The sequence below is a fragment of the Lepisosteus oculatus genome, chromosome 25 (assembly GCF_040954835.1).
Source record: "Lepisosteus oculatus isolate fLepOcu1 chromosome 25, fLepOcu1.hap2, whole genome shotgun sequence".
NCBI classification, from domain to species: domain Eukaryota; kingdom Metazoa; phylum Chordata; class Actinopteri; order Semionotiformes; family Lepisosteidae; genus Lepisosteus; species Lepisosteus oculatus.
Window position 1 is genome coordinate 9873820 of NC_090720.1, and position 13542 is coordinate 9887361.

General features: G+C 45.8%; 1 protein-coding gene across 1 annotated transcript in view; it reads right to left on the reverse strand.

The window, feature by feature from the left end:
• Nucleotides 1-1448: 1448 nt before the first annotated feature.
• The window catches only part of efhd2 (EF-hand domain family, member D2), a 46690-nt gene continuing 34596 nt past the window's right edge, over nt 1449-13542 (reverse strand). Inside the window, exons 2-4 of the mRNA XM_006641915.3 lie at nt 9471-9618; nt 7749-7883; nt 1449-6700 (exon numbers count right to left, since the gene is read on the reverse strand). Coding sequence (XP_006641978.1) covers nt 6569-6700; nt 7749-7883; nt 9471-9618 — 415 coding nt within the window. The 3' untranslated portion in view covers nt 1449-6568. The remainder of the gene's footprint in view (nt 6701-7748; nt 7884-9470; nt 9619-13542) is intronic.

The window sequence follows — 13542 nt, forward strand, 5'->3', positions numbered from 1 at the left end:
TACTGTAAAAAGGCGCCGTCCTTCAGATGGGATGTAAAACTGAGGTCCTGACTCTATGAGATCATTAAAAATCCCAGGGTGTTTCTTTAAAAGAGTAGGGGTGTTACCCCGGTGTCCTGTCCAAATTTCCCATTGGCCCTTACCAATCATGGCCTCCTAATAATCCCCATCTCTGAACTGGCTTCATCACTCTGTTCTTCTCTCCACTGAGAGCTGGTGTGTGGGGAGCATTCTGGCGCACGTCACATCATTAAGGTGGGGGCTACACACTGGTGGTGACGGAGAGGATCCCCATTACCTGTAAAGTGCTTTGAGTGGAATATCCAGAAAAGAGCTATATAAGTGTAAGCAATTATTATTAATGTAATTAGTTACTGTTGGACTTTGATCGGTGTTCTTTATACACCCTGAAAATTAGCTTCAAAGAGTAATTAATAGCACTATGTAAGTGTAAGGAATCATTATCCCATTTCAGGAACTGTCCTTTTTTACTCTAAACTGTACAAATGGCAATGTCCTTTGGATGAGACATAAAACCGAGGTCCTGACTCTCTGTGGTCATTAAAAATCCCAGGGTGTTTCTCAAAAAGAGTAGGGGTGTAACCCCGTCGTCCAGACCAAATTTCCAATTGGCCCTTACCAGTCATGGCCTCCTAATCCCCATCTCTGAACTGGCTTCATCCCTCTGTTCTCCTCCCCCCTTGAGAGCTGATGTGTGGCGAGTGTTCTGGTGCATTGATCGTACAACAGCTCCTGGGCTTAATCGGCCTGCCCACCACAACTCTAGATCAGAAGTGCTTTCCTTTGATTACATCCCTGTGTTTTCTATCAGACGTGTATACACATGCAAAATGTTCCCCAGTCATAAAAACACACCATCAAGCATGTTCAAGTGTATTCCAAACCAAGTGCTGAACTCCTGTTCTTGATCTGTATTGACTCAACTTAATGTGAGAAGTGAAGGCAAGGTATCAGTGACTGATCGCTTGGAGGGCAGCATTGCTGCCTTGCAGTGCTGGGGCCCTGGGCTCAATTCCCAGAGTGCTATGTGCATGGAGTTTGTATGCTCTTCCAGAGTTTGTGCAAGTTCTCTCCAAAGATGTGCTGGTGGGTTAACTGGTTTCTGGGAAAATTGGCGAAAATTGGTGTGAGTGTGTCTTTGTAATTGTGTGTCTGCCCTGCGATGGACTTGTTCTGTCCAGACTGCCCTGTGCCCATTGCTTGCTGAGGTAGGCTCTATTTTTGAAAATGGATGAGTGGACTGTATGGCCGTTTTTTTTTCATTTAGGGTCTAAAACATGTCAGTGAAGTTTATAAGTGTCCGTTCTTAACAGCCATATTCCAACGCTATATCAAAATCATGCAAAATATTCAATATAAAACGTGCTTACTGAATTCTGTGGGCAAAATACCCATACCCCTTCCCCAAAAAAGGAAGAAAAATCACATTTCAAATTATAGTTGATTTTTATTTATTGCCACAAGAATAATTATACATTTTAGTAAGAAAATCAAAAATAAATTTGTATTAAGTAGCCATTTATTTTTAATATTGACTTTTAAAAAAAATAAGCCCACAAGATGTTCCACCATATAAAATATAAACTTTGACACAGCTGGTGCAAAACCACACGTGACAATGTAGACCACGACAGAGAAGAAAGGAATGTCTTTTAAAAGACAAAACACTGTAGAGGGAAATTGGGCCAAACAGCTGTCTACAGGGGTGCTTTCTTAAAGAGTATTCTTTCATCAACTAAGAGCTACAGGTTCAAGCAAGAGAAAAGAGCCTTTCTGTATCTCAAGGATGGACAGAGCTGTGGCAGAAAGGAGCCAGGAGACCTTCTGACACAACTCTGTACTAGTTTGGAACTTTGTCTTGACTGACAGGATAAATGAGCCGGACACAGCGAGCGTCTGCTACTGTTTCTGTAAGCTGCACCTGAGAGATGGCTTTCCGAAGATTAACACAGGGAAAATGAGGCAGGAATTTCATTGCATACTCTGGACATGGATTATAGAGCATTCCCCATTTTCCCTTTAGGGAAGACTCAAATATTCTGTCGTCTATTAGGCTTCTTAAGACTCCTATTCTAGGCAGACTGTAACTCTTACCCAATTTTTATCGGTCTCCTTACCCTTGCCCTGCTCTGTTTCCAAAGTTATTTTGTTTCCTGACATGTTAAAGCTTAACTAGGGGTGACCGGCCCTGGTACTGGAAAGATTCAATCCAGCAGGTTCGACTTTAAATCATCCATCTCTAAACACAGCTAGCTCATTTTGTTTTGATCAGCTAAGCAGCTGATTCGGTTCATCTACAGTAGCTGAAAGATTCACTGGAAATGAACATTTCAACTCAGCAGCTGGCAAGAACAATGTCTGGCTTAAATGAGGCAGTGCATTTACTACACTTCCCAGTATTCCACACATGTTCGAATCTCTAGAAATCGAGAGCTTAAAGCCTTGGTGGGTTGTTCCTCGTCCAGGATCAGGGCTGGTCACCCACGAACTCAACAGAACGGAGACCCCCTTCACTATTTGGCACCATTTTCCCCACAAATAACAGACCCAATAACTCAACAAGACGAGCACTCCTCAATGGAAATGAAGGTATGTAGGTGTTGCGTTAATTGTCTTTCAGCAGCGGCTGTGTCTCAGACTGAGCCTGGACCCCAGGTGCCTGGACTAATTGAACCAGCCCTAACAAGTTCACAAGATTACTATATTGTTCGTTTTTAGCTAAATTGGATTATTGAAGAGGCTGGTATTGAGGCCACTACGCACTTTGCTCCTCTCACATGGGTGAATGGGTCCGGCTCAATCCAAGATACAGCCTGTGTCCACAAGCTAGCTGCCCAGTCCTTGAATAGTTATGGAATCGTTTCAGTCAGGGAGCCAGTCCAGATTGCAAGATGCGGACCGTGCAATGCAAGATTTCATTAAGAACTCCGGGAGAAAAGAACAGCTTGTGGACAACTGCCCTTTGGAATACATTTCGGAATGTTTTGCGTTACATGGAATCTGTCACCATACAAAACTAAAACCCTTTTATTTTTAATGAAAAAATATTTCTTATATATTTACACCACAATTCAGGTCTGCTGAGCCACAGTGTGAAGCCAGATGGTTGGTTATCATTTTTAAACTGGTCTCAAAGCCACTCGTCCCAGCTCTATCCCATCATGGGCGGGAAGCACTAATGACTCCGACGGCTGTTAAACGATCCTCCAGTTTTCAAAAGGAATTAAAGGACCTAAAATGTTATAAAATAAATATTCTTTATTTCAGTCTACTTCTTAAAAAAACAACAGTTTAAAACAAGAATTTCTTTACGAGACCACAAAAAGGAAAAACCATTGCGATTGCAATCTCACTTCTTTCGTTCTGTCCAGGTCTTGTTCACTGTTTCCTACACACGACTGCCCTTCTACTGTAGGAAATCAGACCTTGATGGCAATGTCCAACTGTTTTGATCCCACTTTTGAACAGTCTTCAGACCCCTTGCACATTCTGGTTTTGCTAATTTGCTTGCAAATGCTCTGGTATCGTGGAACTCAGGGAGTACAGACTCCAGACTGGAACTGTGGTGATGTTCTTAATCACTCTTAAATCAGGATAACGACACACTAAAGAAAACCTCCCTTTAGTTGCTACCACACTATGACCTACTCATTAGCAACTATGCAGAATAAATAAATATATGTCAAACTAAACTGCACTTTTATTTCAAGAGGCAGAGCTTAATTAAGAGGAACATCACACAAGCCTGTAGGATTAACTAAGTACACTAAGTGGGAAACACACAGGTTAAGGACTTTTGAAACGGCAGCATCTGCTCTCTAGGCTGTAGAAAGATACTGTTGTTGCTCCTTTCATTATCACGGCCCATTTCTTACCGATGCACCCAAGACCTCAAACTACAGATCGGTCTCCTGCCCGGAAGTGGGATGAAAAAAGCATACAGAGATCCGACAGGGCTCGCAACGAGAGGAGGAACGTATAAAAGCCATCATCGAGGTCATTAAGCACAGACTTTTTCAAGGACACCTGAAGCTGGCCAGGAATAACCTCCACCACACTAGAGGAACAGTGAAGAGATCGCTCTGATATGTACCGCAGTTCTCAGCCTGGCTGAGAATTCCCCCCTCTTATGAATTTGAAAGCGCGTCAGCTGCCGAGCTAAACGCAGGAATTAAAAAGCACCGGACACCAGCTGCTGGCCGGTCACGCACAAGGCTCATGCAGTATACTGAATGCGGCTGTCCCCCCTCCCTCCCCTGCCCACCCCCTGCCCCACAGATATTGCACAGTCACATCACAAGAACAGACCCGGAAGCACTGAATTAGGAGCTCCAGGACCACAGCCGCTGGATCCGTTCATGGATTTACCCATCAGCCACCTCGTCTTCCAGGTCTCCCCAGCAACCCAGAGCTGGGCTGGCCCCTCGTCTGTCCCACCATCTGGAAACTTTTTGGTACGAGTGACGGCGGGGGCAGTTTTTACTGAGCAGCCCTGACTTGCAAAAGAAGAGCTCCAGCCCACTTTCTCGGGAAGGCAGGAATAGCGACTGCCAGGCCAGCGAAGGTTTTAATACGCGGGGATGCTGCTGGGCTTCCCTCCTCCACCTCCCTCCCCGGTCAGGCTCGAACCCGGAGCACAACGGGAAGGTAGGTGTTGACCCATCAGAGTCTGAACTCCTCTGTCGGTAGCTTGGGCGGCACTCCATCCGGATTCCCTTGGTTTTCGTTGTGGAATCATTTTAAATCGGACTTCCCCAAGTCACAGCCACTGCTGGGCGCGCTGGTTGGGTCATTGCTTGATAATAACGGGACCACCGCTGGCTCGGACACGGCTGGGAATCTACTGCAGACGTGACAGGCATGGTTCACAGAAGGCAGGGTCAGTGTTAACCTGACAGAAAAGTCCTCAAGACCAGCGAGCCTGGTTCAATACTGCAGCAGGTTAGAAATGTCCTGCAAAATGTTCAAATACTTTGCAGGGCAAAAAAAGAGGGGCTGGAATTAAGGCAAGAGAGATGATCTGTTAACAGGAGGGGACGAGGTGGCTGGTGGATGGCTCAGTGCTGGAGTCCAGGCTGGGTTCAGATCAGATCCAAAGCAGGATTGTCATGACCTCACAGTGACCATGCAGAACAACACATTGCCCACCCACCCCCAGCCGCCACCACCACTTTAGGAAACGGAAAATCACCACCACCACCACACATGCAATATTAACCCCCAACCCTCCCCACACATTTAAAAATATAAACAATTTTTTAGGCATTTTACCATTCACTAGAAGCTTTTGCATTTGTTTTTCACCATGTGTCTGCACGTATGTGCACTGATGCAATTTCCTTTCACAGCAGCAGTTGTGCTCAAAGAGGCTGTCGTGTGTAGTTTTGTTGCTTTTGCACCAGGCTGCTGTTCAGCAAAGCGCTTGCTGCGTGCGCAGTACATGACTTGACAAACAGTGTGCAGGTCTGAAAGCAGTTCCATTCAGAGCAGGCCTGAATGACACAGTGACCCCGCAGGGCGCTTTCGGGGTCCAGATGTCTGAGCCAAGGGGATCCCTCGTCTTACAGATCACTAGAGTTGCTCTCTTTGTTCACCTAGAGCATTTCTTTTTCCTTACGACCACATGCAATTTCATTTGAAGGACTCGGTCAATTCATAATAAAATTGTCATTTACAATAATCCAATACACAGAAACGAATGTGCACACCATGTACTGGAGTGATCTGAGTGAAGTACCTTCTTACAGCAGTGTCCAGCCTGAGTTCTGAACTGCGGACTCACTGCTCCACACTGCTGCACATACAAGGTACCTAATTAAGCTAACGAGAGCTCCTGTGAACTGAAGACCAGAAATCCCCATGCTCATCGAGGGCTCAAGCCTGGGAGTCTTAGACTGAAGGGATTATAACAAAAACCACAAGTCCTCCGCATGTTCAAATACACTGGGTTGTTTCTTTTCCCCCACAGCTTCAACCTTGGAGCAGACGGACATTCTCCAATATTTGCAAGATGTGGCCCAATTATGAGATAACGGTAGTCAAGACTCAGAAATGGAAAGGAGGAGATAGATGGACACCGTCATCATCCATTTAAATGGCATCGTCGGGTTGGCAATCTAGCTTACTTTCACATCAAGGACTGCTGAAACATTAATACGCTCAAGGATCGTTAAGTGCCACATTTGATAAGTTTTAAACCCTGGCTCAAAAGTGCCGCAGTTTATCATTTTTTTGAGCCTCTCTAATATTTTCATGCGACATGAAATAAAATGGAGAAATTAACTACTGACGTTTAGCTGGGTTAAAAGCCCGTGGGCAGGATCTGGGACACAGCAGAGACAGATTTGGTATCTGAGCTATTTTCTCAGACTTTCGCCCTGAACAGGCCTGTACAGTCCCACAGGCTCTCAGGAATGGACCTCTCTGGACCCCGGCCAGATTATCGGTTTTAAATCCTAGACTTTCTTTTTGAAGGGGGGAGAAGACACGGACGCAGACGGACGCGCAGGCGGAGCGAGGCGGGGGGGGGTGGGGTGGCGCAGGAGGGTCACTTGAAAGCGGACTGCAGCTCCTTGAAGGCCGCCTGCCGCTGCTTCTTCTCCTCAGCCTGCTTCTTCTTCTCCTCCTGCTCCTGGCGGATCTCCGCCTCGAACCGGTTCGACTCGTTGATGGCCTGGACCTGCGGGAGCGAGGAGGGGAGAGTGAGACAGTGAAGAGGAGAAAGAAAACAGAAGAGTCAGTCTCCTGCTGGAACGACGCATCGCACCACGCTTTGAGGCTGGAGTTGTTTAAGCCGAAGGCAGGTTGGACTAAATATTTCAGTCCTCTTCGGACCAGCATCCATCGTTCAGCCACATGAAACATTCAACAAACACTGTCGCACTGGCTCACGAGAAAGGGCTGCGTCTTCACTCAGCAACCGCAACGTTCGCATCATTGATGTTCGAGAGCGCTGAACCACAGCTCGTTTGTGAAGGAGCTTCAGGATTCTCAAGCCTCCAACATTTAACCACAAAGTATTAGAATAATTATCATCTGTTAAATGGAAACAAAATTTAGGGACCAGGCATTGTGGATCAGCATGACTTTGCTGTCTGGGTAAACAAGACTCAACATGGGTTCAAGTGGCAACATCTGCAACGATTAAATCTCCCTCTCATTAACTTAATTTTTGAGCTGTGAAATTAACCGAGACAGTAAGCACTTCTAATTAACTAATTAGCACCCTTTATGACCTCAGAAAAACGGTTCAATTAAGTTTTTAAGGCGGAACAGTGGTTAGCATTACCACCTCACAGCTGTGGGGCCCTGCGGTCGATTCTGGACCCAGGGTGCTGTCTGTGTGGAGTTTGCATGTTCTCCCTTAGTTCACATGGGGAGAGCTCTGGGTGCTCCAGTTTCCTCCCTCAGTCGAAAGACATGCCTGTAGTTTTATTGGCTTCTGGGAAGACATGCCCTAGGTGTGAGAGTTTGTGTCTGTGAGTGCCCTGCAATGGACTGGCGTCCTGTCCAGGGTGTACCCTGCCTTGTGCCCGTTGCTGGCTGGGATAGGCTCCAGCTGCCCCGTGTCCCAATTGGAATTGGATAAAGCGACCAGAAAACGAAAGGATGGTCGAAGTCATTAATGAGGAAGTCATTAAGGCCCGAGATGACAAGAAATCCAGAAACACAAGCGAGACGGGATATGCGAGGATTTGCCCATCCTTGTGGGGACCTCGCTGGCGTACCTTGGCCTCAAAGAAGGTTTTGGCTCCCTTCACCCCCTCTGTGGACACATCGATCTCGGACAGGCGTGCCAAGACGTGCAGACCGCTGTCCTCCGCCAGCTCTCCTGCTGCCGCCTTTCGGAAAATTAGCAGGAACTGCAGAGACAAAGGGGAGGGGGGGGTGTTGAGACAGATGGCCAGGGCAAGAGAGAGGTGGAGCCCAAACAGTCCTGCAGGTAACTCTCACAGCCCCAGCTCCCAGACAGAATAAATGGGATAACACCTCCCACTAGAAGCTGGTTTCTTGTGAAAACGGTTTTATGCCCCTGCAAACCAGGAGACGAAGTCTTAAAATGTATAAGCTTTAGTCTGCATTGGCTTCACTAGTAAAGTGTGGCTAAGGATCTGTGCCTGTGGCTGAAGGTTGCCGGTTCGTATCCCGCAGCCGGCAGAGGAATCCTACTCCGTTGGGCCCCTGAGCAAGACCCTTAACCCCAGCTGCTCCAGGGGCGCCGTATAAATGGCTGACCCTGTTCTCTGACCCCCAGCTTCTCTCCCTGTGTGTCTCGTGGAGAGCAAGCTGGGGTATGCGAAAAGACAAATTCCTAATGCAAAAAATTGTATATGGCCAATAAAGTGATCTGATCTTAATCCTCTCAATAAGGCAAGACAACCAGAGCCCTAGAAACACCGCAAACCATGAGATTTGCTGCAGAAAAGAAATGATCATCAATATCACATCAGGAGAGAGTGTGGTTATTTCGTACAAAAGCTGGGGCAGTGTGCTCAGCAGTATGCACCGAAGGGAACACAAACTAAAACAATGAACACATCTCCTAACATAAATGGCTCCTCTATGAATTGACTATATTACTCTGCTCTCCTCCCCACTGAGAGCTGGTGTGTAGGGAGCGTTCTGGCGCACTATGGCTGCCGTCGCATCATCCAGGTGGGGCTGCACACTGGTGGTGGTGGAGGGGATCCCCATTTCCTGTAAAGCGCTTTGAGTGGAGTGTCCAGAAAAGCGCTATATAAGTGTAAGCAATTATTATTAATTAACAAACACTGGCTTCTAGACTGAGGCAACGCTCATGTAGCTCTGAGCTGAAAGACATACTTTGCCCACAAGGGGGGGCTATGTATCTAGACAAGGAAGGCTTGGATTTCCTTGAGAACTGGCTTCAAAGCACCAGGTCTGCAGATAGTTCTGCTCTTCTGTTAAAAAAGGTGCTGTAGTTTTCAGTAACTCTACTGCCATCTTCTTTTCTCAGGACATTCCAAAAACATCAAGTCAGCGACCCAAACAAGGATGACCTATGCCTAGAATTGGAAAAACCGTTTTACAAAGGTTACCTCTGCAATCTTTTGTGGTGGCAATGTTTGTGGAAATAGGCAATATTATTCTTAATTAATATAGTCTTTACACTTTCCTCCATTTTGAGCATTTTCTTTATTGATAAGTCCAAGAAAGAAAATAAGATGCAGAGGACGAACTGGTGAGGTGCATCACTCATTAATGAACCATGTCAACTTACGGGTTAGAAATTAGCCAATACGTCTGTGGTACAGAAGCAAGCCTGGAGAATTCTGGGACTGAATGCGAGAACTTTCAATCTCCTCCAAAGGTCTTCCCAGCTCCAGCAGCCCGGAGAAGCTTGACTGATACCCTGAAGCAGTCACACGACCAAAGCTCTCTCAGAACTAAACCGGCTGCCCTGTCTCCACAGCTGCAGGACCACTCACCTCCCGAAAACTCAGCTTGCCGTCAAAGTCCTCGTCCACCTCCTTGATCATGTTCTTCAGGCCCAGGTGGGTCTGAGGAGCCCCCAGCTTCTCCATCATCAGCTTCAGCTCCATCAGGTCGATGAAGCCATCCTTCCCCGCATCATACCTGGGGGAAACACAGGCAGGCGGGCGTGAGATGGAAAAGATTCCCCGAATTTATTGACAGCAACTCCATTGGCAAAAAAGGTGGCACAATACAATTTAATAATTACAAACAAAGTCAATCAGTAGTGCATTGAGTTCATATGTTCTGCATCAAGCGAGTGGGCTTTTTCTGGGGGGAGTCTGCAAGGGCGATTCTCGCTGTGCTCTTTTGAGGAATTACAGAAGCCCCGTAATTGTCTGTAGGCCTCAACGCTCAGGATCAATCCTCACTTGCAGTTCGGAGCGGCAGTCGGGGATCGGAAGCATTTATGAAGCAAACACGGAGACACTTCTCTGACTATCCTGTTCAGGCATGATATGTTACCGAGAATGATCAACTAAAGTCGTGAAGCCTGAAACCAATTCATTAATGCGTCCGACAGACAGACAGAACGAGTCTCGGAGACAGAGGAGTACATGGGTGGTACAAACTTTTCCTTGCGGAGATTAAAACCACTGGAATTCTTCCCATTCTCCCAGACAGGTCCAACTGTCTCTCCGCATCTCAGCTGGTGACCGGTGATATGGAACAGCCCTTGGCTTCTCAAGCAGCTGTTCCCTGAAGTCCCCGATATGAACCGACACAGTTTGTGTGAAGTCAGTCCATCTGCTACACAAAAGCCTTCACACACAGAATCACGCTGCAATGACTAGATGTCATTTCTAACCACAGAGCTGCAAACTATTTGCTTCCTGAAAGTCTCCCAACACGAGTCGTGATTTATCGCTTCAGACAATTAATGGTGACTGTTTAAGTGTTACGTCTGACCTTTCCAGCCTCGCAGTGCCAAATCTATCACTTCTCCCCATGAGAAGCTCCAAGACAGTCAGCTCACTTTGTAGCGCAGCAGAAACCACCTCTGAGGATTGGAACGGGTGATTCATGGGTTCTGTAATTAGGCAGGACAGCAGCCTGCTCTTTTTTCCTGCCCATTACGATACAACTGAAGGCACTAAAGAGTCAAAAGCACACAGCACGCTGGGCGCAGAGGAACTTATAAGCAGTTGCCAGAACTGGGAATACAATGTTAATCGATTTAAATTCAAGCGACTAAGACCCTGAGATTTTAACTGTTGCAGTTCTCTGCTTTTATTTCATTAACCTACAAGAGCGATATTTTCTACAAATGGCATGTTCCCTTAAGGCCCTAACACGAGCTGCAGATCAATCAGCAGGTTTCTGGTACTTCAGTTCAGATCTTCTTACACGCGGTTCTTTTTGGTCCCATCTAATTAGTTTCACACGTCTGTGCTGGAAAATAAACGCAGTCTTCTTAGTGCTCAACGCCAGGAAGTACACTGGGATCCAAACTGCTGCTGCACCAGTTCATTTGTCACATGGGTAACAGCGATCACCCTCCACTCCCATCATTAAGACAAAAGTCATAATACAATCGCAGGAGTCAACAGATAAAACATCAGATGGCCATTCTTTATAAGCATAAAACGCTGGTTATACAGTGATCTGCTGCCTTGAAAACTGAACTGGGAACTGGCCTGAGGCTTCACTGTTCCAAATTCAAATGACAAAGCTAAACAAACACAGTCACTGAGCCATGCCAAAGAATAACAACCCATCTAATTGTGCTGCCCGAGACACCTCTGCTGCTGCCCTCTGTGTTGACGTCAGCCATCTTGAAGTCCATGCTGTACAAGGAAACGGTTCTGCACTTAGACCTGCATTCAGGCATGACTGGCAAGCCTGCTTCATACAGTACGCACAGAATTTTACTAAGAAACTCATGAGAAGGTGAGAGACTGAGGTCTTTTTTTTAAAGTAGTAACGGAAAACTAAAACTGGACTTTGATTTAAATTGTGCTGACACAGGAGAGATTATAAATAACATGTTCACGATCTCGCCAGCTTTTGCATTTTTTTGTACTGACTGGATAATGTGGAAATGACCTCAGCAATTTCATCTGGCAGCAGGGGTGCTCAAGGGCAGGATATTCCCTAAGCACAGGTCTCATCGTGTCCACAATTAGAACAATTAAAATCCGCGGTTTACACCTATGAACCCTCACTTCAAAGTCCTGGGAAGACAGCTGTGCATCAAACCACCGCTGTAAGAACAAACAGAACAGCTCATAGCATTTGTTTAAGCAACAGTTACTTAAAGATAGTCAAACTGTGCCAAACGTTTTAACAGACCAATGAACGAAGAAGCAAAATTCCGCCATTTCTCAAATAACGCATTAAAGACAAAACCTAAAGAAAGAAATCATCATCCATTACACTTAAATGTATGGCAGCATCCATACAAACCACAGCAGTGCAGCCTACAGTAAAAAGAGGAACTCCTTACTGAGACAAACTAAAAGGTGTTGCTACATTAATAGCAAGCAGAATCCAAGGATTAAATACAGCACAGAGAAAAGGCTGTGAATATGAATTCGAGAATTAGAATTCTATTATTTTGATTAAACAAGGGCAAGAAATCACTGGGATCCATCCAGAAACAGCATGATGGTACCCTTGGATCAATATGTCAATAGAAATACTCTTTCTATTCTGCTCTTGTTTGTTGTGACCTTTTCCATTGTTCTAACGAGCTGGGTTAGTGCATTTTACCTGCTGCGGGCTCTTTTTATAAACCAACACCAGCCACACGTGTCCAGCTTTTCTGTTTTTTGGGGGTGTGGTGTAAACGCATACAAACTGTAGTGTTCTGCTGCTTCTTTAACTTTTAAAACAGCCTGCAGTTCGCAATGCCTGAAATACGCCCGTCTGCCATGCAGCTGATTCCTTGCAAGCCCCTGATCTGTGATGCCACCTCACACCCTTGCAGAAACGTATCCACGTGCTGTGACATTTTGAAACTATCACCTCGCACCCATGAAACACTGTAGGGAAGACTTGGGTTCTTTCTCTACCAGAATGTGGTTTGTGGCCATGGCTTCTATCTTCTGTAGAGGCCAACTCAGATTCACTCTGATCAAGGTGAACCTGCTCACTGTTATTGTGGCTGTTTTTCCTAAAACACTCACATAATCCAGCTGAAGCTGTGAAGGAGGACAGGCAGGGCGCCACTGTACTGCTATGAGCCAAGTAACAGGTTTTGAGCCTGTTTCTGGTTTCACAGAGACCAGTGCACAGTACAAGACTCTACTAAACCCTCAATACATTTTTCTACACAACACAAGGAATTTAAGCAGCAGAAGAACCTTTTAAATTCAGCAGTCTGGCTACAGACCAGCCTGGCATCTGTGCAGAATGCTGTTTTTTGCAATAGCTTTCTTCACTTGAAATGATCTCAGAAATACACAGTTATTTACAGTTATTACAGAAGCTCATGTGCAAGACGGTAAGGTGCTTTTCAACATTTCAGATCTCATAAACTGAAGGGGCACAACCCCATCTGATGGTAAATTACTGTTCTAAATTTACGGGCAGGCTATGCTGCCTGCTCACTTTCTCCATTCTCTGCAACTACACAGCCTGCCTGAGCCAACACGTGCTCGACATAAAGGACATCAACCGGCATTTCAAAACAGACGGCTGCACAGGTTAAGAAAAGAAAAAGGTAAATACTCCACAGTTGATTTACAATAACGGCAAGTAGTGTTAACAGTCATAAGATGGCTTTTTATAAAATCTCTTAGACTGAGCCCTGCAAAAAACACAGTACTGTCAAAACAGCCCAGTTTAGGCTTCGAAAATATTGTGACAGGTCTTGGGAGTGACTACTGAAATATCTAGAGACAATAATTAACACTGGCTAATAGCAACATCTAAAGTTTTGGGGGAGCTTCAAAGCAAGAAAGGAACTGGGGTGTTAACCAGGCCTGAGATACACTGATCAAAGGAAGGACTGGTTGACCTTGGTTAATTAAGGCCTGGGTAAATGATTAAGGTGTCATCACCAGACCAGGAACTCAAGTAGAA